Source organism: Sorex fumeus, unplaced genomic scaffold (assembly GCF_029834395.1).
Source record: "Sorex fumeus unplaced genomic scaffold, SorFum_2.1 ptg000226l, whole genome shotgun sequence".
NCBI classification, from domain to species: Eukaryota; Metazoa; Chordata; class Mammalia; order Eulipotyphla; family Soricidae; genus Sorex; species Sorex fumeus.
The window spans coordinates 607,097-632,873 of record NW_026606283.1 but is presented as its reverse complement, the minus strand read 5'-3'; the positions used below and the strand labels follow the sequence as shown (position 1 = coordinate 632,873).

Here is a 25,777-nt window from a genome sequence, read left to right as displayed (position 1 = left end):
CACTGTCCTCTCATTGTTCATCAATTTGCTACAGTGGGCACCAGTAACATCTCACAACAAATTGTGAGACTTCTTGTTACTGTTTCTAGCATACTGAATACCTCAGGCTTTGTCCTGTGGGCAAGATACTCTCAGTAGCTTGCCGGGCTCTCTGAGAGGGGTGGAGGAATCGAACCCGGGTCAGCCGCATGCAAGGCAAACGCCTACCCACTGTGCTTTAGCTATTTTTGCAATAATACGTGAATATATATATACACTACACGAAGCAGTATCAAGATTACAATGAAACATGCCCCTGTTTTTTTTTCCCCCTACAGATGTCAAAATCTTCTGGCTAGGTCTACAGAATGACCTGAAAGAGCATGTTGGAAAGAAACCCAAGGACTGAATAGATTTTTAACAAAAACACGTGATCTAAAGTGTATTAAAGGGCCGGGGCGGTAGTACAGTGGATAGGGTATTTGCCTTGCACATGGCTGACCCGGGTTTGATTCCCAGCATCCCATAGGGTTCCCCGAGCACCACCAGGACTAAGTCCTGAGTGCAGAGCCAGGAGTAACCCCTGAGCATCACCCGTTGTAACCCAAAAAGAAAAAAAAAAAGTGCATTAAAGTGCTCATTTGGTGGTGGGGGAAGGGGTCTATATCCAGAAATGCTCAGAACTATTAATCTCTTGAGTAACAAAAATCTATAGGCATTGTAGCTCAATACGTAACATAAAATCCAACATACTGATGGGGACAGACAGTGTAGTGGATAGGGCGCGTGCCTTGCACATGGCCAAAACCAGAAACAAAAACAAAACAAAATTCGACACATTAGGAATTACTATAATAGGGCATCATTACCTTTTTTTTTTAATTAGTGAAACACCAAGAGGTACAGTTGTAGACTTACAAACTTTCGTGCTTGGATTTCAATGATACAATGACCGAGTACCCAACCCTCCACCAGAGCCCATTCTCCACCACCCCACCCCCCACCCTATCCCCCTCACCCCATCCCGCCTCTGTGGCAGGGCATTCCCTTTTGCTCACTCGTTTCCTTAGGGTGTCATGGTTTGCAATAGAGGCACCGAGTAGCCATCGTGTTCGGTCTATAGGCTACCTCATCTCGCATCCAGGGCGAGTCCTCCAAACACCCTTTAATTGGTGTTCTCTTCTCTATCTGAGCTGCCTCTTCCCCCAGCAGGGTATCATTAACTTTTCAAATAGAAAATGAAGCTGCTGAAATCCTCCAAGAAGATATCTCCAGTCAATTCACTGAGTACCGCTCACAGGCCAAAGCCACCCAGCACAATGAAACATCAGCAGTTCCTACCTTGAAGCACGAGGCTCTGTAGAGGAGTTGGACAACGTGCCCAATGCTGGTCTTAGAGGCCTGAGGAAACCGGGGTTCCAACCTTTGCACCACAAAGAGAACCAAAACTTTTCTTGACAAAGCAGAGCCATCTTCAAGGGCCAGCAGAACCAGCTTCAAAGCTTCCTCCTGCATTGCTAGAAGGCGGAGAAGACAAAAAGTCATGATGTGAAGAAGAGAACCCCTTTGCTGAAAAGGGCAGATCTGGTGCTATCTGCAAGGACCACTTAAGAATTAACGGACCACGAGAACAGATGACTGGTTAAAGAAACTTTGGAACATCTACACAATGGAGCACTATGCAGCTGTTAGAAAAGATGAAGTCATGAAATTTACATACAAGTGGTACTACATGGAAAGTATCATGCTAAGTGAAATGAATCAGAAAGAGAGGGACAGACATAGAAAGACTGCATTTATCTGGGGAATATAAAGTAACAAAATAAGAGACTAACACCCAAGAACAGCCGAGATAAGTACCAGGAGGTTCACTCCATGGCTTGGAGGCCAGCTGCACATGCTAGGGGAAAAGGCAGCTCAGAGGGAGAAGGGAGCACCAAATAAAGGGTGTTGGGAGGATCCTCCCAGGATGGGAGATGCATGCTGAAAGTAGACTCTAGACCGAATATGACTGCCACTCAACGCCTCTTTTGCAAACCACAGCACCCAAAAGGAGAGAGAGAACAAAAGGGAATGCCCTGCCACAGAGGTAGAGTGGGACAGGGGTTTGGGGGGTGGGAGGGATACTGGGATTAGTGGTGGTGGAGAATGGCCACTGGTGGAGGGATGGGTACCCAAACATTGTATAACTGAAACCCAAGCAAAAAATTTGTAAGTCTACAACTGTCCCTCATGGTGTTCACTAATAAAAATTAAAAAGAAAGGAAGGAAGTAAGGAAGGAAGAAAGAAAGAAAGAAAGAAAGAAAGAAAGAAAGAAAGAAAGAAAGAAAGAAAGAAAGAAAGAACAGGCAAGGGGTGGGTGAGTTTCCCTCCCCACCCCAGCAGAACCCCGACAGCCGAAAACCTCCAGAACCCAGCCACAGCCTTACTCAAGGCCGCTCTCCACAGGCTCCGATGAGCCTCACCCAAGAGGTTCGGAACCGGTAGGAAAACCCAGGTATGCGGGAACCCGTGACTGAGATCTCCAAGCTCACCTGGAACAGGACTGGGCCTCCTTCCCCCCATCTCCCCAGTTTTCCAGGAGCTTGGCAGTCATACCCACAAACTTCCTCTGGTGCCATGTAATCTCATCAATGGCCAAGATCCAGAGACTATGAGATACAGCTTCCAGAAGAGAATGACACAGAATGGCCTGGAGCACATGGCCGCAAATGAGGCCGCGCAATCTCTTATACTCCAGTCCACTGATGTAGAGTAGCACACAAGAGCAGCACACATATGTTTGGGTTTAACATACACGTTGTAACCTCTTACACAAGGGCTTAAATGGCTCCAGGATGAAATACAACTATCTTCACGCACTTTCCTCGATGGGGGTGGGAAGGTGCACGGTGGTTGGGATTGTTGTGTGATTATTATCTGCAATGAACTATTGAGAACAACTTTATAAAAATAAAATAGGGGGCTGGAGCAATAGCACAACGGGGAGGGCTTTTGCTTGCATGTGGCCGACCTGCGTTCAAGTCCCAGCATCCCATAGGGTCCCCCAAGCACTACCAGGAGTTAATTCCTGAGTGCCGAGCCAGGAGTAGCCCCTGTGCATCGCCGGGTGGGACCCAAGAAGCAAATAAAATAAAATAAAAATGAAATTACAAAATAAAAGAATTGGGGTTGGAGCAATAGCACTGCAGATAGGGCGTTTGCCTTGCATGCAGCCAACCCGGGTTCGATTCCCAGCATCCCATAGGGTCCCCTGAGCACCGCCAGGGGTAATTCCTGAGTGCAGAGCCAGGAGAAATCCCTGTGCGATGCCGTTGTGACGCCCCCCCCACAAAAAAGAAAAAAAGCAAAAATAAAAGAATTAATGGGTAATGTAGTAACAAGACACTTGTAGCTGTGCTTTTCAGAAACCGTTCTTCCGAGTCACCTTGGGGTCAATTTCCTATCACATTTCATGAGCAGGAAAGAGTCTGAATGAAGTACGCTGGGCTATGAGCTGGTGTCTGGAGCCCGGGAAGACCCCGCCTTTGTCCATCACTTGCGCCCCCAAATGCCTTTGGTCTATCCGGCGTGACTTGAATGAATACCTGGTCCGAGAAACTGGCAGCCTCTGGCCCTGACCGCGGCCCACAGGTTGGAGGAGAGCTGCTGGGGGTTCTGGTGCTGGAGGATGAGCTCCGTGACTGTCCGCTCCCCGAGGGACCGGGCGGCCCGCATGGCCCGGATCCTGCCTTCCTCCTCCACCAGCTGGCAGTGGACCAGAGTCACCAGCTTCCTCTGCATCGGGCGACTCAGGACGCTCTGAGTGCTGCTATTCAGACCCACTCCTGGGAGAGACAAAGGAGAGTGAGAAGGTTCATGCTGCAGAGAGCAGGAGGGGTTCCTGCTAACCAGGGCTGGCACGGCCACTGCGGCTAGTGATGACCTGGAGGCCGGCTGACAGAGCACAGGGCCCATGTGGGTGCCCAGACGCGCCCGGACTCCATTTGCTTTTTTTTTGGCTTTTTGGGTCACACCCGGTGATGCACAGCGGTTCCTCCTGGCTCATGCACTCAGGAGTTACTCCTGGTGGTGCGCGGGGGACCCTATGGGACGCTGGTGATCAAACCCAGGTCGGCGGCGTGCAAGGCAAACGCCCACCCACTGTGCTATCACTCCAGCCCCTCCACTTGCTTTTCAGCACCACATGATCCCCCGAGCACAGCCGGGTCAGCCCTGCAGCCTCTCTGCCACCATGGGGCCCAGAACGCACAGCATCCTCTGCCTCCTGTTGGCCTCTTGGCCAAAAATCACTCGTGGGGCCGCCCGAGCACCCCCAAAAAAGGGAAGAAAACCCGGTACAAAGGAAGGCCAGGCTGCATTTGGAAAGTGTACAAAAGTTGTTGCCTCCAGTAATATATTTTGTCTGGAGCGATATATTTTGTCTGGAGCGATAGCACAGCGGTAGGGCGTTTGCCTTGCACGCAGCCAACATGGCTGACCCGAGTTCGATTCCTCCGCCCCTCTCGGAGAGCCCGGCAAGCTACCGAGAGGATCTCGCCCGCACGGCAGAGCCTGGCAAGCTCCCCGTGACGTATTCGATATGCCAGACACAGTAACAACAAAGTCTCCAATGGAGACGTTACTGGGCCCGCTCGAGCAAATTGACGATCAACGGGAGGGCCTTTACCTTTACCTTGTTTTGAAGTATGTTCTGGCGATGTTCAGGGCTTACTCCTGGCTCTGGCGTTGTTCAGGGCTTACTCCTGGCTCTGTGCTGAGGAATTAGTCCTGGTGGGCTTGGGGGACCACATCTGGGGTGCTGGGAATGAGCCCCGGTTGGCAGAGTGCAAAGCCAGAGACTTGCCCGCTGTACTGTCTCTCCAGGTCTCAAGCAATTTATTTTGGTGGTGCCTCATTGGACCTATCACATGCAAAGCATGTACTCTACCACTAAACTATATTCCTCAAGCCTATGACATGCAAATGGAACATTCATCGCGATATTAAATACACTACGTGTTGGGGCTGGAGAGATAGCCCAGCGGGGAGGGCGTTTGCCTTGCACGCGGCCGACCAAGGATCGATTCCCAGCATCCCCTAGGGTCCCCCAAGCACCGCCAGGAGTGATTCCTGAGTGCAGAGCCAGGAGTCAGCCCTGAGCATGGCTAAGTGTGACCCAAAAAGCAAAAAAAAAAAAAAAAAACCCAAAAAAAGACCCACTGAGTTTCAATCATGCAAAAACAGAGAAAAGGAGACATGTAGTATTAATAAGCAGTTTAAAATCCAAATTTAGAGATTATTACAGTCCTGGCATATTATTTTTGATAGTGGTTAGCCTCACTTTCCTAGTGAAACATCACGATGAAAAAATTTTTTGGTGGGTGGCATACCCAGCGATGCTCAGGGCTGACTCCTGACTCTGTGCTCAAGAATCACTCCTGGTGGACTTGGGGTCCACATGGGTGCTGGGGATCGAACTCAGGTGGGCTGTGTATAAGGCAGGCACCCTACCTGCTATACTCTCTCCCTGGTCCCATAAATGACAACTTTATTGTATCTCTGACAGCATGCTGTCTGAGACAGATAGAAGATGACACATTTCAAAGCTGTCAAATGATGGAGCATGGGGCTGGAGTGATAGCACAGCAGGTAGGGTGTTTGCCTGGCACACGGCTGACCCGGGTTCGATTCTCAGCATCCCATATGGTCCCTCGAGCACCGCCAGGAGTAATTCCTGAGTGCAGAGCCAGGAATAACCCCTGAGCATCACTGGGTGTGACCCGAAAGGGAAAAAAAAATTGATAGAGCATCCTTCCAATACGACTAGGCTATCTATATTTAACTGAGCAATTTACTTTCGCCCTCTCTTTTTTGTAGCACTAGGGATCGAACCTAGGACCTCACACCTGGAAGGCAAAAAAGTTCTACTACCGAGTTCCATCCCCATTCCTAAAACTTTATTAAACCATTGCATCCACCATCACATAGACTCCAAAACTCAGGACCTAACTTGACGTCTTATTATCTTATTATCTCATTCTTGCATTCGACAACCTGGCAGGCTCCCGAATGTAACCTGCCCACACGGCAGAGTCTGGCAAACTCCCCATGGATACCCAATATGCCAAACACCAGCAACAATGATGGGTCTCATTCTCCTGACCCTGAAAGAGCCTTGAACGTGACACTTTAGAATCTCAGGGCTAGGACGAAGGAGACGTTACTGGTGCCTGCTTGAGGCAATCGACGAACAACAGGATGATCGTGATCGTGAATTTGACGTGGTTTATAAACAGAGCTATGCAGTACCAATCGGCTTATCATACGATAAATGAATCTCAGTATCATACACCTACTATGGAAACACAGCATTTATGATAAACGTTTAGATGAGCATGGATAATGAGGCCAGATTTACCTCTGGCACTGCTGAGTGGTTTCAGGTACAACGCCAATTCTTCCACACATTTCCGGGCTTCCTCATAATGCTTTGTATCTTCGATCCCACTACACAGAGTAATGGGCTGCTGCTCGGGGACCTGCAATCAGGACAAAGGTGTGTTGCTCACGGATCACTCCTGCTGGCATTCAGGGACCATACGCCATGCCAGGGATCAAACTGGGTCCGGTCACATGCCTGGCATGCACTTGAACCCCCGTACCCCACCGCCAGTCCCCAGTCCCAGAATATCTATTCAGAAATGACTTATGACAAACAAGTAGGAAGCTTCCGCCTACTCACACGAGCTGCATTGGTTTAGTGAGGAGTTAAGTGAATCTTAAATAATGAGCTCTTAAAAACCTGGCTTCCGGGGCTAGAGCGAGAGCACAGTGGGTAGGGCGTTGCCTTGCAGGCGGCCGCCCGGATTTGATTCCCAGCATACCATAGGGTTCCCCGAGCAACGCCAGAAGTAATTCATGAGTGCATGAGCCAGGAGTAACCTCTGTGCATCGCTGGGTGTGACCCAAAAAAGCAAAAAACAAACAAACAAACAAAAAAAAAATCCCGCCTGGCTTCCTTGACTTTTTTGGAACCTACCAATCTCTAATTTGAGAACATTAATATAAAACTTCCCATGTGTTGGGGGCTGGAGCAACAGCACAGCGGGTAGGGCGTTTGCCTTGCACGTGGTCCGCCCGGGTTCGATTCCCAGCATCCCATATGGTCCCCTGAGCACCGCCAGGAGTAGCTCCTGAGTGCAGAGCCAGGAGTAACCCCTGTACATTGCCGGGTGTGACCCAAAAAGCAAAAAAAAAAAAACCCCAAAACCCAAATACTTCCCATGTGTTACCTTGGGAATTACCAGGTTAATTTTTATAGGTCAGTACTTGGAGACATTCACCTGATTGGAAATACGTGTTTCCCCAAGGCCTCGCTCTTCAGGATTCCTTCCCCCCTTTTGCCCTGTGATTCAGTTACAGTCTATTAAGGAAAACTGTCTGAAGCAGCTCCAGTTTAAATATTAAGCACACTGGATTTTTTTGTTTGTTTGGTTTGGGGACCCAACCCAGCCAATGCTCAGGGGTTCCTCCTGGTTCTGCTCTCAGGAATCACTCCTGGCGGTGTTGGGGGGGACCCTATGGGGATGCCGAGGATTGAACCTGGGTTGGCCGCGTTGCAAGGCAAACACCCTCCCTGCTGTGCTATCGCTCTGGCACCAAAACACAATGGCTTAATGAGCGCTATTTTCCTGGCTAGGAAGATGTCCCTGTGACTTACCTGTCGGGTTTCTAAAGATACCTGAATAGCTAAAGCCGCTGATAAAGTTGGACTATCAGAATAAGTGGTTACTATTAACTAAAACAGAACCGAGAACCAGTTTCACAATTCATCTTCTACTAGGAATCCCGGACTGGCACAGTACCGAAGAGAACTTCATCGCTGTAAACTGCAGCAGGTGTTCCCCAATGTGCAGTGCAATGGATTTCAAGCGACCGTGGAACCAGCCCAGAGACGTGAAGGGGTCAGTCCCCAGGGCCCCCCCATACCTGAGCCCCGACGAGTTGCAGCAGTGCTGAGTTCACGGGGAGGAACTCGATGTCCGTGTTGATAGTGGTCTGGTCAAATGGACACGCCTTGCGGTGCAGTTTATTCAGGCACATTTTGCACACAGTATGGCCACAGCCCAGACTGATGGGCTTCCGGATGGTTTCGTCGAAAGTCTGGGTGCAGATGGGGCAGGAGAGGAAATCCGTCCATTGCGGGGCTTGCACCGGCATCGCGTCTGGAGTCTCGGTTCACACACACACACACACACACACACACACACACACACACACACACACACACACGCTTAAGCAAAGATTCCACTGGAATCAAAATCTTTGAAAAAAGTTTATCTTTTTTTTTGTTTTAAATATCTTCTGTAGATACAGTCAGCACATAGTGTGAAATATAACCTGGAAAACAAAATAGAAAGGAAAAGAAAATGAGTCTTCAGTGAAGTTCTGTGCCACATCTGCATCACTGCAGCCGACCTCTTTGTACTTTATTTATTTATTTTTGCTTTTTGGGTCACACCCAGTGATGCTCAGGGCTGACTCCTGACTCTGCACTCAGGGATCACTCCTGGTGGTGCTTGGGGGACCCTATGGGATGCCGGGGATTGAACCCGGGTCAGCCGCATGCGAGGCCAATGCCCTCCCCACTGTGCTATTGCTCCAGCCCCGACCTCTTTGTACTTTTACGGAACTGGGGCTGACTTGACAGGCCAGTGGGAAGGATGCCTGCCGGGCACACGTCAACTGTGTTTGTTCCCTCGCACCCCAAGGATTCTGAGTCCCACCAGGAGTGATCAAAGAGCCCAGAACCAGGAGTTAAGTCCCGTGTACGGCAGGTATGGCCCCCAAACAAACAAAAAACCCACCCCCCCCAAAAAAAACCCCTACCTATTTGGTCTCATCTCATTTTATTTTCATTTTCACTTTTTGGGTCTTAGGGTCATAAACTTGAACAGTGTTTTATTTAAAAAAACAAACAAACAAACTTAGAAATAGGCTAAATTGTGTTTCTGATAGGCTTGTTAAGAAGAAATTCTCCAAGAATAAACATACAGAAAATATCCTGTCCTGACTAAAACTAAAAACACCATTTGACCACAAAGATGAGCTGGAGAGATCAAGAAAAGAGTGTCTTTGAAAGCCTGATTTGTCTTTTATGGTTCTATTTCAGGAATTACAAAATCATAAAGAACTCCAGGGGGTGGGGGTGGGGATTGAACCTAAGACTTCACAGGTGCAAGGCCCCCAAGCCTTTAAAGACTTTTTTTTTGTGGGGGGGGAGGCACACTCAGCGGTGCTCAGGGGACCATATGGGATGCTGGGGACAGGACCTGAGTTGGCTGCATCTGATGCAAGCGCCCGATCTGCTGTGCTACCACTCCAGCCCTCTAAAGATTTTTTTCTAAAGAGATGCAACGTGTAACTTAATTATAGCTATTAGATTTTAAAGGGACGCCCATTTCCTCATTCTTATAAACATCTTTCTCCAAAGTCATCTTCCCAAACATTCCCCAAGCTTCTCTAAGACAATTGTTTACACGTAACCCCAACTACGAGACTTATCTAAACTACACAGGACATATGTTCTCAATGCAATACACAAACATTCCTTCAGCTAAGTATAAACACAAGAAATAAAATGACTAAAATACCTAGAACCTCCCGATTCTTTAAACTTCCTCAGAATGAGGTACTGTCAGCAAAATAATCCCCCAAAGACCTCCTAAATACTGTCATTAACATAGGCACGGTGGGTAGAAGAGGACCCAATGGGTCACGGAGGGACAGTGTTAATTTAGCAGTGGCCTAGCACAGCAACATTAATTTGAAGCAAAATTAAATTAAACCAGTACACACAAAAACTAGAACTGCGTTGTAAACCAATGTTACCTGAAAAATAAAGAAATCAAATAGGTTTAAGAAATACCCAAAAACGGGGCTGGAGAGACAGAACAGCGGGGAGGGCGCTTGCCTTGCACGCGGCCGACCCAGGTTCGAGTCCCAGCATCCCATATGGTCCCCTGAGCACCGCCAGGAGTAACTCCTGAGTACAGAGCCAGGAGTAATCCCTGCGCATTGCCAGATGTGACCCCAAAAAGCAAAAAAAAGAAAAAAAAACCCAAAAACAACAAAATGGAACAAAAGCGTGTATTGAGGGACAGCATAAACCTAGGCCATTAGGAATAATTCTACTGGAACTTTCTTTTTCTTTTTTTTGGCTTTTTGGGTCACACCGGCGATGCACAGGGGTTCCTCCTGGCTTTGCACTCAGGAATCACTCCTGGCGGTGCTCAGGGGACCAGATGGGATGCTGGGAATCGAACCTGAACCTGGTTGGCCACGTGCAAGGCAAACGCCCCACCCGCTGTGCTATCACTCCAGGCCCCTCTACTGGAACTTTCTTAATGAGAGACGGGATGAACGATGAGTATTCTTTACTTTAAAAGCCCCACCGATCACTGATACTGATGAGAGCAATACCTGAGTTTCCTATCAATTTAAAGTCCTGATGCAAATGCGTCAGTGATTTCATAGACGGCTTGCTCTCCAAGGCCCTAGAAATCGATGGCTTGTCTCAATGTTTTTGACTACTTCCACTCTGGAAAAGCCTACAGGTACTTTTCTTTCTCTCCCTTCACATCTTTCTAAATAAGTTTCAAAAAAATGATCTTGCTTCTCTTTCTCACACACACACGTGCGCGCGCACACACACACAAATTGGTAACATAGAAATATACGTGATAACTAAATATTCCTAGACCTCGGAGAACCAGAATTTGGGTCACGGTCACTGTCCTCCCGTTGTTCATCGATTTGCTCAAGCGGGCCCAGTAATGTCTCCATCGTGAGACTTGTTGTTACTGTGTTTGGCATATCGAATACGTCACAGGTAGCTTGCCAGGCTTTGCCGCACGGGCTGAGATACTCTCGGTAGTTTGCCGGGCTCTCTGAGAGGGGCACAGGAATTGAACCTGGCTTGGCTGGGCCGGCTACATGCAAGGTAAACGCCCTACCGCTGTGCTAACACTCCAGCCCAACGAGAATTTTAGTTTTCTAATGAGAAGAGTCTTTGGCGCCGTGGCTTAGTTGGTTAAAGCGCCTGTCTAGTAAACAGGAGATCCTGGGTTCGAATCCCAGCAGTGCCTTATTTCATACCAACGGAGTGCTTTTCATTTGGGGCTGGAGCGATAGCACAGCGGGTAGGGCGTCTGCCTTGCACGCAGCCAACATGGCCGACCCGAGTTCGATTCCTCCGCCCCTCTCGGAGAGCCCGGCAAGCTACCGAGAGTATCTCGCCCGCACGGCAGAGCCTGGCAAGCTCCCCGTGACGGATTCGAGATGCCAGACACAGTAACAACAAAGTCTCCAATGGAGACGTTACTGGGCCCGCTTGAGCAAATCGATGATCAAAGGGAGGGCCTTTACTTTACTTTACTTTCACAGAAAACATGTAAAAGAATTTTAAAATTTGGTTACATGAGTTTTTCAGACCAGAGGTTAGAACTATTTATACAGATGATCTAATATCTGGTGATCTAGCAATTTACACCAATTTGTAAATTCTGGTTAAAAACCATCATTTAAAAAATTCATACATTTTTGGGTGGTGGGAGGGTTACTGGGATCAGTGGTGGTGGAGAATGGGCACACCATCACCAGAGGGATGGGTATTCGATCACTGTATAACTGAAATCCAAGCACCAAAATTTCTAAGTCTACAACTATACCCCATGGTGCTTCACTAATAAAAATTTTTTAAAAATTCATGCATTTTTATAATTAATTAACTGTCTCACTTTTCTTAGAGCTTTTCTTCTTTTTTTGTTTTTTGGGCCACACCTGGTGATGCTCAGGGATAAGGGATGCCGGGGATCAAACCGGGGTCATCCATGTGCAGGCATGAGTTTTACCCGCTGTGCTCTCTCTCTAGCCCCTATTACACCCTTTCTAAAAATAAAATTAGTAAGATTTTATCAGGATAAGGATGGTATTTCGACACACTATAAACGTAAGTAGAGCAATACGGCCTCCACGGAGATGTGCCCAGCCAGGAAAGACCCAGGAGCACAGGTGCACGTGACCCCCAAAATGGGGGCAGGTGGGAAGCTGATTCATTCTTTCCTTCATTCATTCATTCCCACTGATTCATTTCACCAGCTAAATGACTAGCTGGCAGTTCTCAAAGTTACAAGTATTAATTGCTGCCTCGTGGCAGCAAATATAACACGCAACGAGCCTCCAGGTTAAACTCTGACAAAAGCCACTGCCCATGAGCTATGATAGTCAAAATTAAGATGACAAGATGCCTAACAGCCTCTGTGAAAACTCAGGTAGGTGTTTCCTGATGTGCGTCTTCTTCCAACGGCTACCACCACAGATCTAAACCACAATATGTTCATTAAACACCAAACGGGCACCAGCACACTCAGGGCTATCTCTGGCATATCTACTTAGCAACACTATAATGCAGTTATCATCTTCACGTGAAAGATCACGTGATAACCCGTTACTCATCGATTTGCTTGAGCAGGCACCAGTAACGTCTCCGATCGTCCCTGTTGCGTGCTAGCGTAGCCCAATGGCATCTGCTCGTTCTAGGAACATTTGAAAGATAGAGAGATCAAAGTACAGAAAAGTACCCCAAAATTCTAAGCTAGTAAAGTGGCAGGATGATTCAAACACAGGCCAGCCTAACGCTTACAGATTTAGGGGTTGGAACGATAGCACAGCGGGGAGGGCGTTTGCCTTGCATGCGCGGCCGACCCAAGTTCAATCCCTGGTGTCCTATAGGGTCCCCTGAGCACCGCCAGGAGTAATTCCTGAGTGCAGAGCCAGGAGTCACAGGAGTCAGCCCCGAGCATCGTCAGGTGTCATCCAAAAAGAAAAAAAAAAAGTGTAGTTCATTTTAAATGAAAATAATCTGAAATCGGGACTGTGGGGGCCAGAGAGACAGTCCAGAGAGCAAGGCTGTTGCTTTGCACACAACTGGCACACTGCAACCCCTGGTGACACATGACCCCCCCCCCCATCAGGAGCAATCCCTGAGACAGAATACAGCTGGGTGAGGCCAAACCACCCTTATTCTCACACACAAACACACACACACACACACATATACACTATTAAATGAACTTTTGCCATCACAGATTCAAACAAAGCTTATCAAGTAGTGAATCAGAGAGATAGTCCAGGGGGTTTAAGTCACTTGGCTTGCATGCAGCCATGGTCCAGCAATGACATCTGGGTACCATTGAATAAACCCCCCAAACACCCCTCTCTCTCTCAAAAAAAAAAAATACAGTTCATCAACTCTCTGCTCTGGACCATGATTTACGCCTATCTGCTAGAAAATTTCTGCAAAATTCAACTGTCCGAAGATAAGTTGTGAAACTGGTATCAAAACTTAGATCCTTGAATGAGTTTAAAGCATATATTGCCCCGGAAGGAACTATATCAAACAAAAGGTTATTGTCCATGAGGAAAAAAATCTTGGATTTCTTCCCACTCTGCCCCCTGAGAGGAGCTTAACTCATTATTCTTGACCTTAACTGGATTTTCCGTTCTCTGGGACATTTCCATAGCAACCAACACGCAGGACTGCCTCCGAGAAGAGGAAATATTTCTCTCTCTTGACAAAAATGAAACTGACAACAGGAAACAAAAAAGACAAGAAAAATAAACGAAGGCTAACCCTAATACCACTGTTAGAATTCTCAGCAGAAAATTAACTTCCAGGTGAAATACACTCGAAGATTTGAGACAGCCCACGGATTTCCCATAGTAATTAATATCTTCAGGAAAGAAGAACCAACTTTGGCCTTAAGATGATCTCTTCCCAAAGTATGTGGATGGAACTATAACCTTGTATTGTACATAACATTCTGGATGTAATTTAAAAAGCTAACATTTATATAAACGAGCAAATAAATTCTTGGGACAGGATTTAAAAAAAAAAAGTTTAAGGGTTGGAGGAACAGCATAATGGGTAGGACGTTTACCTTGCACATGGCCAACCCAGGTTCGATCCCCGGCATCCCATGTGGTCCCCAGAGCACCGCCAGGAGTGATTCCTGAGTGCAGAGCCAGGAGTGACCCCTGTGATTCTCTAGGTGTGACCCAGAAAGCAAAAATCAAAAAACAAACAAAAAAAAAACAATAACAAAAACAAAACAACAACAAAAAGTTTAGACATTTCCTGGGTCTGGAGCTAACAGCATAAGAGCTGGAAGCTTCCCTTGCCCACAGCCTAGCCTGGTCCCACCCCCCTCCCGTGTACACCCGCCAGCAACACCAGGAATGAATCCTGAGCACAGAGCCAGGATTAATCCCTGGGGGTGGCCCAAAAAACCAGAGAGAAGGAAACTGGTACTCAAAACCCTACTTACTACTAGATCCCAACTACAAGACACTCTGATCTGACAGAGATGAGCAAAGGCAGCAGAGCGTGAAGAAGAATCTATGTCACAGGCCACTTGTCCCAAACCACAGAACACGCACCACCAGGACGCCCTGATCTGAAGTGTAATGCCAACGGTCCAAGTTTACCAACCGTGACAAATGTACTCATCACTTTGACAGATGCCGTGCCCATGAGGGAACAGGGACTAGATGGGACATCTGACCTTCCTCTCAAGTTTGCTGTAAAGCTTAGGTGCCCTAACATACGAAATATTTTAGAAATAAGAAAAAAAAAAGCGGGGTGGGGATCCAAACCTGAAATCTCTCATAGTGGGGGCTGGAGCGACAGCACAGCAGGGAGGGCGTTTACCTTGCATGCGGCCGACCCAGGTTCGATTCCCAGCATCTCATAGGGTCCTCCCCAGCACCACCGGGAGTGATTCCTGAGTGCAGAGCCAGGAATAAGCCCTGAGCATCGCCGGGTGTGGCCGAGCTGGGTCCAGGCCCCTCCGGGTATAACTCCGGTGAGATGCTCTCTGCTGGGTCCCAGGACAGTACCACTTGCCTCCCCAGCACAGCTCGTCCCCGCCCCCCAAACAAATGGACCCAAGACCCCTGAAGCCAGTTTAAAAAAAAAAAATTGACTCGAATAAGTGAATCCAAAGAAACCCAGAACTCAATTTTTCTAAATATGTGCAAAACCTTACATTTATTTTTTCTTACATTTTCCAATGAAGTTAAGAGGCTAGATTAAAGCAAAGGACGACAGCTCTAATCCAAACAGCTCAAAAATTGCTATCGATGGGGTAATTAACGTGAAAATTGACATATAAAGCATGGGTTTTAAGAGCAGTAATTACAGGGAAGGCATTTCAGAAATGAAGGCGAAAGCCTAGGAATTTCTTTAAGTACAGTACTTAAATGGGAAGGACGACGATGCGTTCGTGTCGTGTCTACAGAAGTGGCCCCCTGTCTGAGCAGGCATCTCAGCGGCCAACCGCGGTCCGCGCTCAGTGTGGGAACTTGGAAAACGAGGTGGGGGGCCTTCAGACAGCGGGCTGGGCACCTCCTTTTCACACTGCTGACCTGCGCTCAATGCCTGGCATCCCATATGGCACCCCCGAGCCCTGGGGTAACCCCTGAGCACTGCCAGGTATGGCCCCCAAACAAGGCCTGGAAATGACCCGACACCATGCCCCCATAAAGCCCTACTCCATATGGCCCCCCCCAACAGAACAAGGCCTGGATATGACGCCTGACACCGCACCCCCATAAACCCCTACTCCGTATGACCCCCAAACACAACAAGGCCTAGACATGACCCCTGACACTGCACCCCCATAAAGCCCTACTCCATATGGCCCGCCCAACAGAACAAGGCCTGGATAAGACCCGACACCGCACCCCCATTAAGCCCTACTCCGTATGACCCCCAAACACAAGGCCTAGATATGGCCACTGACATGGCACCCCCATAAAGCCCTATTCTGTATGACCCCCGAGCAGAACAAGGCCTGGAAATGACCTGACACTGCACCCCCATAAAGCCCTACTCTGTATGACCCCCGAGCAGAACAAGGCCTGGAAATGACCCCTGACACTGCACCCCCATAAAAGCTCTACTCCGTATGGCCCCCAAACAGAACAAGGCCTAGATATGACCTCTGCCACCACACCCCCATAAAGCCCTACTCCAGCCCAGGTGTCCCCCGGGCAGCGGGCCGTCGGGTGGTCCTGCCAGGCTGACCTCCAGAGGATGCCCCTCCTCCCCTCCCCCCCAAAGACCGAAAGAGCCCAGAGAGGGGCACAGCAACTCCTGGTGCTCTCCACTTCCGAGCTCGGGAAATGTGAACACAGGGAGGACTCGTGTCCACGCGGGAGCCAACGTGATGCTATCGGCCACCACGCACAGGCATCAAGCAGAATCCCGACTGGACCCGCCCAACAGAAAACTCAGAACCAGCTACGCTCAGTTCAAATCCTGAGGGTGCCGGGGCCCAGGGGTGCCCACTGAGCCTCCGCACAAATCCAGAGGGAAGTGCCCTGAGAACTGATCTGGGGACGCTGGTCGTCAACGCTCTCAGGAGGGGCCAGAGACGCGCCTGTCGCTGTTCGCCAACAGGGAAGCCCCCGCTACGGAGCCCCTGAAATGCGGCTGGTGGGACAGGGAAACTGAAATTTTAAATTTTATTAAAATGTAAGTTGAGGGGCCGGAGCAATAGCACAGCGGGAAAGTCATTTGCTTTGCATGTGGCCGACCCGGTTCGATCCCCGGCTTCCCAAAGGGTCCCCTGAGCCCCATCAGGAGTGATTCCTGAGTGCAGAGCCAGGAGGAACCCCTGTGCATCGCCGGGATGATGATAATAATAATAATAATAATAATATAAAAATAGGGGCTGGAGTGATAGTACAGTGAGTAAGGCATTTGCCTTGCATGTAGCCGACCCCAGTGCCCCACATGGTTCCCTGAGCACCTCCAGGAGTAGTTTGTGAGCGCAGAGCCAGGAGTAACCCCTGAGCATTGCCGGGTGTGACCCAAAGAGCCAAAAATAAATAAAAAAAATAAAATTAAATGTAAACTGAGGGCTGGAGACAGCCCAGTGGGTGAGGTGCTTGCCTTGCACACGGCTGACCTGGGTTTAATCCTCTGCGCCCCTTGTCCTTTTTTTTTTTTTTTTTTTTTTTGCTTTTTGGGTCACACCTGGCTATAGACAGGGGTTACTCCTGGTGGTGCTCGGGGGACCATAAGGGATGCTGGGAATCGAATGTGGGTTGGCCGTGTGCAAGGCAAACGCCCTCCCCGCTGTGCTATTGCTCCAGCCCTCCAATGTCCCTTCTTCCCCCCACCCCCCAGCTTCCCCTGGAGTGATCCCTGAGAACGGAGCCTGCTGGCTGTGGCCCCCAGGCCAAAAACAAGATTTATGCTTACTCAAAAACAATGGAGTACTACTTAGCAATAAAAATAAATGAGCTATTAAGCCATGAAAGTACACAGAGGAACCTAAAACGCACATAGTTAAGTACAACACGTCAGACTCAAAGGGCTGCAATCACGCAGGGATTCGTAGTGATCAAAACTGAAATTGCAAAGTGCCGTGGCTCTAACTTTTCTTGCACTGTGTCCCAGGCAGCATGCCTGCTATCCCAAGAGGAAGCACGTCAAGAATGAGGCGGTGTTCCATCCCTAGCCGGCAGATCCCAAGGCATTTTCGGCCATCTCAACGGTGCATTCTATTCTTCCTCAATCTTGGCTCCAAATAATTTTATATCAAACCCACAGGATAGAAAGCAGAAAACAGTTACCGGAGGGTAGCAGGAGGTGAAAGGGAGGGATAAAGTAACTGCTTAATAGGTAAGTTCTATCGGGCCAGATTCAACTAAAAGACTTGAGGGGCCGGGGCTGGAGCAATAGCACAGCGGGGAGGGCGTTGGCCTTGCACGTGGCCGACCTGGGTTCGATTCCTGGTATCCCATCAGGTCCCCCGAGCACCACCAGGAATAATCCCTGAGTGCATGAGCCAGGAGGAGCCCCTGTGCATCACCGGGTGTGACCCAAAAAGAAAAAAAAAAAAAGAAAATAGAAAAGTCTTGAGGGGCCAGAACAATAGCAAGGTGAGTGTTTGCTTTGCATGTTCAATCCCTGGGCACCCCCAAACAGTCTGTCGAGCCCACCAGGAGTGATACCTGAGCACAGAGCCAGGAGAAAGCCCTGAGCACGACTGGGCGTGGCCCCCAAACAAAACAAAAATGTTTTGGACCTTTAAAGAGGGGGGGTAGTTGCTAAATATTATGAAATACACTGTAAAATGGCGAATTTTATCTTACTTGAATCCTACCTCAAAAAAAATTTAGGTTAAGAAAATAAAGGTCAATTTTAGATAAAACTAACCTCAGAATTTCTTCAAAAGCACTACTACCATGCTCACATGCCTTTGCGAGCAGTTTTAGACAAAATGTATTCTAAGTTAAATTATTATCAAGGAGCCACAATAATAATCAGTCAGGCATGTACTGACTTCAGCCTCACACATTGCTAACATGCTTGGCAAATTCAAGCACAGTGTCCTAGCATACAAGTGCAAATCGTATCAGAGGAAATAAGAATCAACATTAAAACATTTATTCCTCTACACCAAAGCAAATTTGCAGTCCACTTAACAGTGTACATATGGCGAATCCAGATTTTACTAGAATTCCCTTCCCTACATTCAACCAAACAGGAAAGCAGTGCGAGTTCGATAAGAAGTGACAAGCATTGTTACATAAGTAAAATATTACATATAGAGATAAATATCATATATCAAGTATCAGGTACAAATACTAATATTACATTAAAAAGTAAACAAGATTATATAAGCAGTAAACAGGCACAGGCGCAACCAATAATGGCTAAAAATATACTAACGTTATCTTGGGCAACATTACTCCCGATTAGCAAAACTTCACAACACTATCGACCAAGAAAATGTCAAGATCCAATGAAACAAGTTTGGCGTGAAAAAACCTCCTTTCTGTAAACGCCTGACAAAAGGAATCTCTGTCATGACCTTCGGGCTTTTTCCCAGACCCCACCTAGATGCCAGGATTAAAGGGAAAGATCTTCCCCAGACGAGCCCGAGATCCACTTTGAAGCAGAAGAGCTGGAGAACTGAAATCCACTTAAACCCAACCCCAAAGAATACCTGAACTCCCGAGCACTGACAGACCCAAAGCTAAACCAGGTCAGTGATTCCTGCCAAAGAACAGCTTGCTCCAAGGTGTTGACCAAACCAGGATCATTCATCAGCTTATTCGTCACTCTGCTGACTAAAAACCACTGTCAAGGCACGCCAGAGCAGACCCATAACATCCCATTCACCTCAAGGCCCAAGTGCGAAGATCAAAAAATGCCGTAAAATTAGAACTGATGTAGGGCCTGATAACAAAATAAAATAAACAAAACCGTGAAGAGAAAAAGTTGCCAAGCATCTCACGTGTTCAAGCACCAAACTTAGCGTCACCGAATGTATTTGTATTGTTACTGAAGTCAGTCTTAAATTTCTTTGAATCCTTTGAAGTATTTCAAAGTACCTGTCAGGTACAATTTAGTAGCTACTGACATGACAAATCAAGAGCCACAGAAAAAAATGAAAGCAATGTCACACAACTGTCTTGCTTCTCTGCTAGGAGTTTCTGTATTTATAGCATTCAGAGCTGCGGAAAGAAAAAAAAGTATTTCTTGTTGGGGCAGAAGTGATTGTCCAATGGTGGGCAAGGCGCTTGCCTTGCACAGGGCCAACCTGGGTTTGGTCCCTGGCACCCATAAAAGTCCCCTGAGCACCGCCACGATGAGTCCTGAGTGCAGAAGCGCAGTTAGCCCTGAGTACTGCCGGGTGTGGCCCAAAATTTAAAAAAAATAAATATTTATTCCACACTCAGTAAATAAATACCTCAGGAACTTAAAAGTGAGTATTTGATAGGGCACAAACAATGGTAATTGAAAGCCCAACAGGACTCACTGCAAATGCATTATTACCAAACATCGTTCAGAGCCAAAGCCAGGCATCTGTCTATGAAGGCGGGGCTTCAGTGAGAAAGCACCATTCCATTGTCATGTGACCCAGGTTCCAGTAAGCTCTTTGACCTATTCGTTATGTGGCATTTTTACTAGTTATTTAGCTTCCCTGGTCTCAGATTATTCACGTGAAATCACCAATATGACATCATCACCAGGAGGATTAAATGAGATAGTTTTACTCACTTAAGCATGTGAAAACAATTTTCAATCTTTTCAAATGAATCAAAGATATCAATTTTTAATATTGCAAGAAAACACAAATCCCAATGCCTGTTAGGGCACTCATATATTATGTGATAAAATGTGAACTGAAATAATTAGAACACAGATAGTAACAATATACTAATGAGGGGGAGTACATATTACAATAGTTTTCACAGAAATGAAAACAGAAATAAGGACTTAGACCCAACCCACGAGCTGGTTGGTCAATATCCAATTTCAAACACAAAAACTTCATTTAAACAATCTTTGCTTTCAGGCGAAAAAATATTATGTATGAGAAATCAATCCTTGACTCACGGGAATTTTTTTTTTCTGCAATAAAGCACAGTAACCAATTACAATATATAAAATCCTAACGTAAAAGGTTTAGGACCACCGATAAAAATTTAAGTACAATCCCAAAATGGATGTTAGGAGAATTCTGTCCTAGCCTAACAAAATTCAGCCTTTACAAAATCTTGAATCTGAACACTTTTAAAAAAATAAAGGGTGTCTTTCGAGAACACTTATCCCCAGAAAATTCACCCCAGCAGAAGCCAGGTGAAAACCTTTTTTTCCCTCACCCCTTAAAAGAAATCAAACTGGGGCTGGAGTGTAGCACAGTGGGTAGGGCGTTTGCCTGGCACGTGGCCGATCCGGGTTCGATCCCCGGCATCCCATAGGGTCCCCCAAACACCGCCAGCAGTGATTCCCGAATACATGAGCCAGGAGAAACCCCTGAGCATCGCCAGGTGGGATCCAAAAAGCAAAAATAAATAAAATAAATCAAACTATTGGCAACATTTTTTATGCCAGTTATCAAACGAAAGGTATTATTTATCTTCCTCCATCAGACCTCAAACCTGAATAAAATGTGACAGCGGGGACCCCAGTCTTTATTCAGTTGCTACTCAATTTACTGTAGCAACCGTGGCTGGAAGTAACAACTCAACAGACCTGTGTACCCTGAACACAAGCCAGCGCTTACAGACACTTGACCCTGAAAAATGGGTGAGAAACCAAAAAAAAAAAAAAAAGACATTTTCTCTGCACAAACCCATCTTCCTCTTCAGACAGAGCAGACAAGAACCCTGGCACTGAACGCTCACTCTTCCCGGCTGCACCCAGATTTACATTAAAAATTTGCACACCTAGGTAGGGAAAACTCACAATGAAATAAGTGGAAATCAAACAGCCCCCCACAACCCCCGTACTGGCCGGTAGGCGTGGAAAACGCCTAGAAATTTTATATTTAGACTGAAGTTTCAAGACTGGCAAATATATAATAATATGTGGAAGGAGGAGCCTCCCGGGACGCCCTAACCCTCAAAATCCAACGGGCAGTTAGTGGTCTCTAATGATGGAAAAGTTTATTTATATATATATATATAAAGAAAAAAAAAAGTCATGGACCGGCGGGGGCCAGAGCGATAGCACAGCGGGGAGGGCGTTCGCCTTGCACGCGGCTGCCCCGGGGTCGACCCGGGTTCGATCCCCCGGACATCCCATAGGGTTCCCCCCAGCACCGCCAGGAGTGATTCCTGAGCCGCAGAGCCAGGAGAACCCCTTCCCTGAGCATCGCCGGGGTGGGACCCAAAACAAACAAACAAACAAAAAAAGAAAATAAAGCGATGGACATAATCGGATGGAAAGAAGGAAGAGGAGGGAAAAAAAAAAGCAATGGGCATATCGCGTTAACTAAGCCCTGGGTGCCTTGCATTGCAAAACCAACGGGCGTAGCGCACTGGGCTGGGGGTACTGCATGCAAACATGCGTTAGAAAAAAAAAAAGCACATTTGGAACTCCAAAGTAAGTCAAGGCGGAGAGGCCTGAGCTTTGCAGAGCCAAGGAGCGTTGGCGGCCCCCGCGGGGGTCGCACCTGGCGCCCCCACCCCCCCAGCCCCCCACCCCGGGTCCCGCGGCGCAGGAGCGATTCCGAGCTGCTCGCGCGGCCCAGAAAAGTTCTCACCAGCGCGGCGAGCGGCGAGCGGCGAGCGGCGAGCGGCGGCGACCGGGGGGGGGGGGGGGGGGGGGGGGGCTTTTGTTTCCAGAGCAACCGACTATTCTGGGATGGGGCCGGGTGACACCCGCGCCGCGGGGGGGCCGCCCGGGCCGGGGTCGCGGGGCCGGAACCACCGGGTCAACCCGGTCCCCGCCGCGCGGCTAAAAATAGAACAGTTTTTTTTTTAAAGATCTGCAAACGCCCGCCAGCAGGCCCCGGGGCTGCACCGGGGCCCGCCGCGGGCCCCGAGCTCGCCCCCCGCCGCCGCCGCCCCCCCCGGCGCCCCGCCGCCCCCGCCCCCGCCCGGGCGCCCCGCCGCGGCCCCGCGCGAGCCAGGCCCGAGCCGCCCCCATTGTTCCCGGCCGCGCCCGGGCCGCTCACCGCCGTGCGAGCAGCAGCTCCTCTCAGCTCCGCGGCCCCGCGCCCGCCGCCGCCGCCGCCGCCGCCGCCGCCGCCGCTGCCGCCGCCGCCGCCGCTTCGGGCTCGGTCCCCGGCCGCCGGGCCACGGCCAGCGCCACCGCCGCTGCCGCCGCCGCCGCCGCCTCCGGCCTCCCACCTGCTGCTGCCGAGGCTGCTCCTGCAGCAGGGGCCATCTTGGTGCTCGGCCGCCTCTCCTTCCTCCTCCGCCGCCGCCGCCGCCGCCGCCCCGCCGCCCGCCGCCCCGGCGCTCGTTGTCCGGGTCCCCCTTCCTCTTTCTCGGGCGCCGGCCCGCCCCGGAGACTGGGGCGGAGGAGAGGGAGGCTCCGCCCCCTCGGGGGCGGGGCGACGGCGGGCGGGTAGGCGGGGCGAGTGCTGGGAAAGGGCGAGGCGAGCGGCGGGGGGCGGGGCGAGAGGTGTGTGGGCGGGGCGAGTGCTTGGGGCAGGGCGAGGCGAGAGGCGGGTGGGCGGGGCGAGCGCTGGGGCGGCAGGGCAAGGCGAGCGGTGGGGGGCGGGGCGAGAGGTAGGTGGGCGGGGCGAGAGGCGGGGGGTGTGCGGGGCGAGTGCTGGGAAAGGGCGAAGCGAGAGGCGAATGGGCGGGGCGAGAGGTAGGTGGGCGGGGCGAGAGGCGAGTGATGGGCGGGGCGAGTGCGGGGGAAGGGCGAGACGAGAGAGGAGTGGGCGGGGCTAGAATTGGGTGGGCGTGGCTAGCGGCTGGTGGTGTGCGGGGCGAGCGCTGGGGCGGCAGGGCGGCAGGGCGAGGCGAGCCGCGGGTGGGCGGGGCGAGAGGTAGGTGGGCGGGGCGAGTGCTGGGGCGGCTGGGCGAGGCGAGCGAAGAGTGGGCGGGGCTAGAATTAGGTGAGCGTGCTGAGCGCCTGGGAAGGGCGTGGCGAGCGGCGGGTGGGCGGGGCGAGCGGCGGGCGCGACTCAAAGCTCTGAGTCACCGGCCACCAACGCCCGCCGGGAGGCTGGCGACGCTCCTGGCCTCCCGGCCTCCCGGGCTCGCCCCCACGCCCTGAGCCGCAGAACTGGTCCAGCCGTCCTCCTCCCGGCCTTCCCCCGCCGGCGCCCTCCCGGCGGGCCAGCGGCCAGGTCGGGAAGGGTGACACTTGGAGATGTCCCGGCGTTTCCCAGCGGACCGCGCGCATTACCTCCCGTGGCCTGCTGAGCTCTGGCTTCCTTCCTGCCGCTTCCTTTGGGCACATCCCCCCGTCCCCCGGGCCCCCCGCGCTGGGTTTGTTCCTCGGCTTCCCCAGGTCCTGGGTTGCACGCAGCCGTCACCCCCCAGCATCCAGCCGCGGTACCCCAAGGAGCCAAGGCCGTGCTCCGCGCCCCTGCAGAGTCTCTCTCCAGGCCGGGGTGGGGGGCGGGAGGGGACCCGGAGAGAGAGCCATCTGCGAGTGGACAGGCCAAGGGAAGAGCCCGCTCCTGCAAAGGTGAGCCAGTGACTCATGGGAAGCTGATCCTCGGTGATGCCAAAGATACCAGCTGAGTTCAGGGAGTCACTGGCGAGACCCGGGGGAGACCCGTTTAGCTCTTCAGCGAGGAGGAGAAATAGAAAGATTTGTCGCCTCGTTATTCCAGCCTCGTTGCAAAAGAAAACCCAGGCTTCCCAGCCAGGAGAGGGGCCTCAGCCAGCCTGCTCACCGCTCCTTTGAGCTTTCCACCTCTTTTAGCTGCAGGCATTGGCCAAGGGGTTGGCAACGCTGTTTTCCCTGCCCTTTATTCACTGCATACCTCATACATGCGTGCAAAAACGCATGCATCATGCAGACATCACCAGCACCAAGAAAAGGATTATGTTCCGAGAAGCCTCTGCCTTTGAACTGGATGCATGCAAGCACTGTTTATCAATCATCTCCGTATGATTGATAAATAACACTTCACACACAAGCTTCCTAAATTCTGAACAGGGACGCCTTCTTTTGAGCGGTACCCGGCGACTTCTTTAGAGAAGACCTATTGATGTCTTTGTATTGATCGGACTTGAGCACTTTGAAGTTGGCTCAATCTGTAACACTCTCTTCCGCCCACTAAATTAGTAACTGAAGCCTGGCAAAGAACGAGTTTCTTGCCACCGCAGAGGGTGGTTGGTGCATGCTAATCTCCAAGCTACCCCTTGGATCAACCTTTCTCTGCTCAGACCAAGCAGGGTTGGGTGGTCCTGCTAGAAAAGACAAAAACAGATTAGGCCTCCTGCTTTTCCTCGTCCCTCCTTACTCCTAGGGAACCTTCCATAACAGTAGGTTTTAGTGACTATTGCTAAGGAAGCTTCCCTGTTTGGGAGAAGCAAGTAACCCGACTTCCATGACAAGCAATCTAGATAAGAAAATTTCTTCCAACTATTAATAGTTGTATCTCTGTGGTAAATTCCCTTCAGAATTCTTTGAGAAGAAAGTTATTTTTAAAAAATCAATATATCTTTTATATATCAGTTTAAGTAAAGTAAAGGCCCTCCCGTTGATCATCGATTTGCTCGAGCGGGCCCAGTAACGTCTCCATTGGAGACTTTGTTGTTACTGTGTTTGGCATATCGAATACTCTCGGTAGCTTGCCGGGCTCTCCGAGCGATAGCACAGTGGATAGGGTGTTCGCCTTACAAGCGGCCAACATGGCCGACCCGAGTTCGATTCCTCCGCCCCTCTCGGAGAGCCCGGCAAGCTACCGAGAGTATTCGATATGCCAAACACAGTAACAACAAAGTCTCCAATGGAGACGTTACTGGGCCTGCTCGAGCAAATCGACGATCAACGGGAGGGCCTTTATTTTTATTTATTTATTTTTAAGACTTTTTTTTTAATAGAGGGGCTCTTCAAGATACTTTTTTTTTTTTCTTTTTGGGTCACACTCGGCGATGCACAGGAGTTACTCCTGGTTCATGCACTCAGGAATTACTCCTGGTGGTGCTCGGGGGACCATATGGGATGCTGGGAATTGAACCCGGGTCGGCCGCGTGCAAGGCAAACGCCCTACCCGCTGTGCTATCGCTCCAGCCCCTCAAGATACATTTTAATGAGAGAATTATATAGGAACATTTGACCAATGAGAAGAACAGCTTTGAAGAAAGCGAGTGTTTATAATCCATGTTTATAATCTATGTGATGGTTTGTATGCTTTCAACTAGTGAGGCTGATATACACAATACAGAGAATCATGTCTCTTGAAACTATTTTTTATTTTATTTTATTTTTGCTTTTTGGGTCACACCCGACAGGCACAGGGGATACTCCTGACT

At 49.7% G+C, this 25,777-nt stretch overlaps 1 protein-coding gene and 1 non-coding gene across 2 annotated transcripts in view; one reads left to right on the top strand and one right to left on the bottom strand.

Moving 5' to 3' along the window:
* The window catches only part of RC3H1 (ring finger and CCCH-type domains 1), a 39,537-nt gene extending 16,959 nt beyond the window's left edge, over positions 1-22,578 (bottom strand). The window contains exons 1-5 of the mRNA XM_056108611.1: positions 22,507-22,578; positions 7,952-8,362; positions 6,381-6,501; positions 3,568-3,807; positions 1,321-1,496 (exon numbers count right to left, since the gene is read on the bottom strand). Of these exons, the coding sequence (XP_055964586.1) occupies positions 1,321-1,496; positions 3,568-3,807; positions 6,381-6,501; positions 7,952-8,182 (768 nt within the window). The 5' untranslated portion in view covers positions 8,183-8,362; positions 22,507-22,578. The remainder of the gene's footprint in view (positions 1-1,320; positions 1,497-3,567; positions 3,808-6,380; positions 6,502-7,951; positions 8,363-22,506) is intronic.
* TRNAT-AGU (transfer RNA threonine (anticodon AGU)) lies at positions 11,036-11,109 on the top strand. Its single transcript has one exon. It is a non-coding gene; the product is annotated as a tRNA-Thr (tRNA).
* Positions 22,579-25,777: the final 3,199 nt, after the last annotated feature.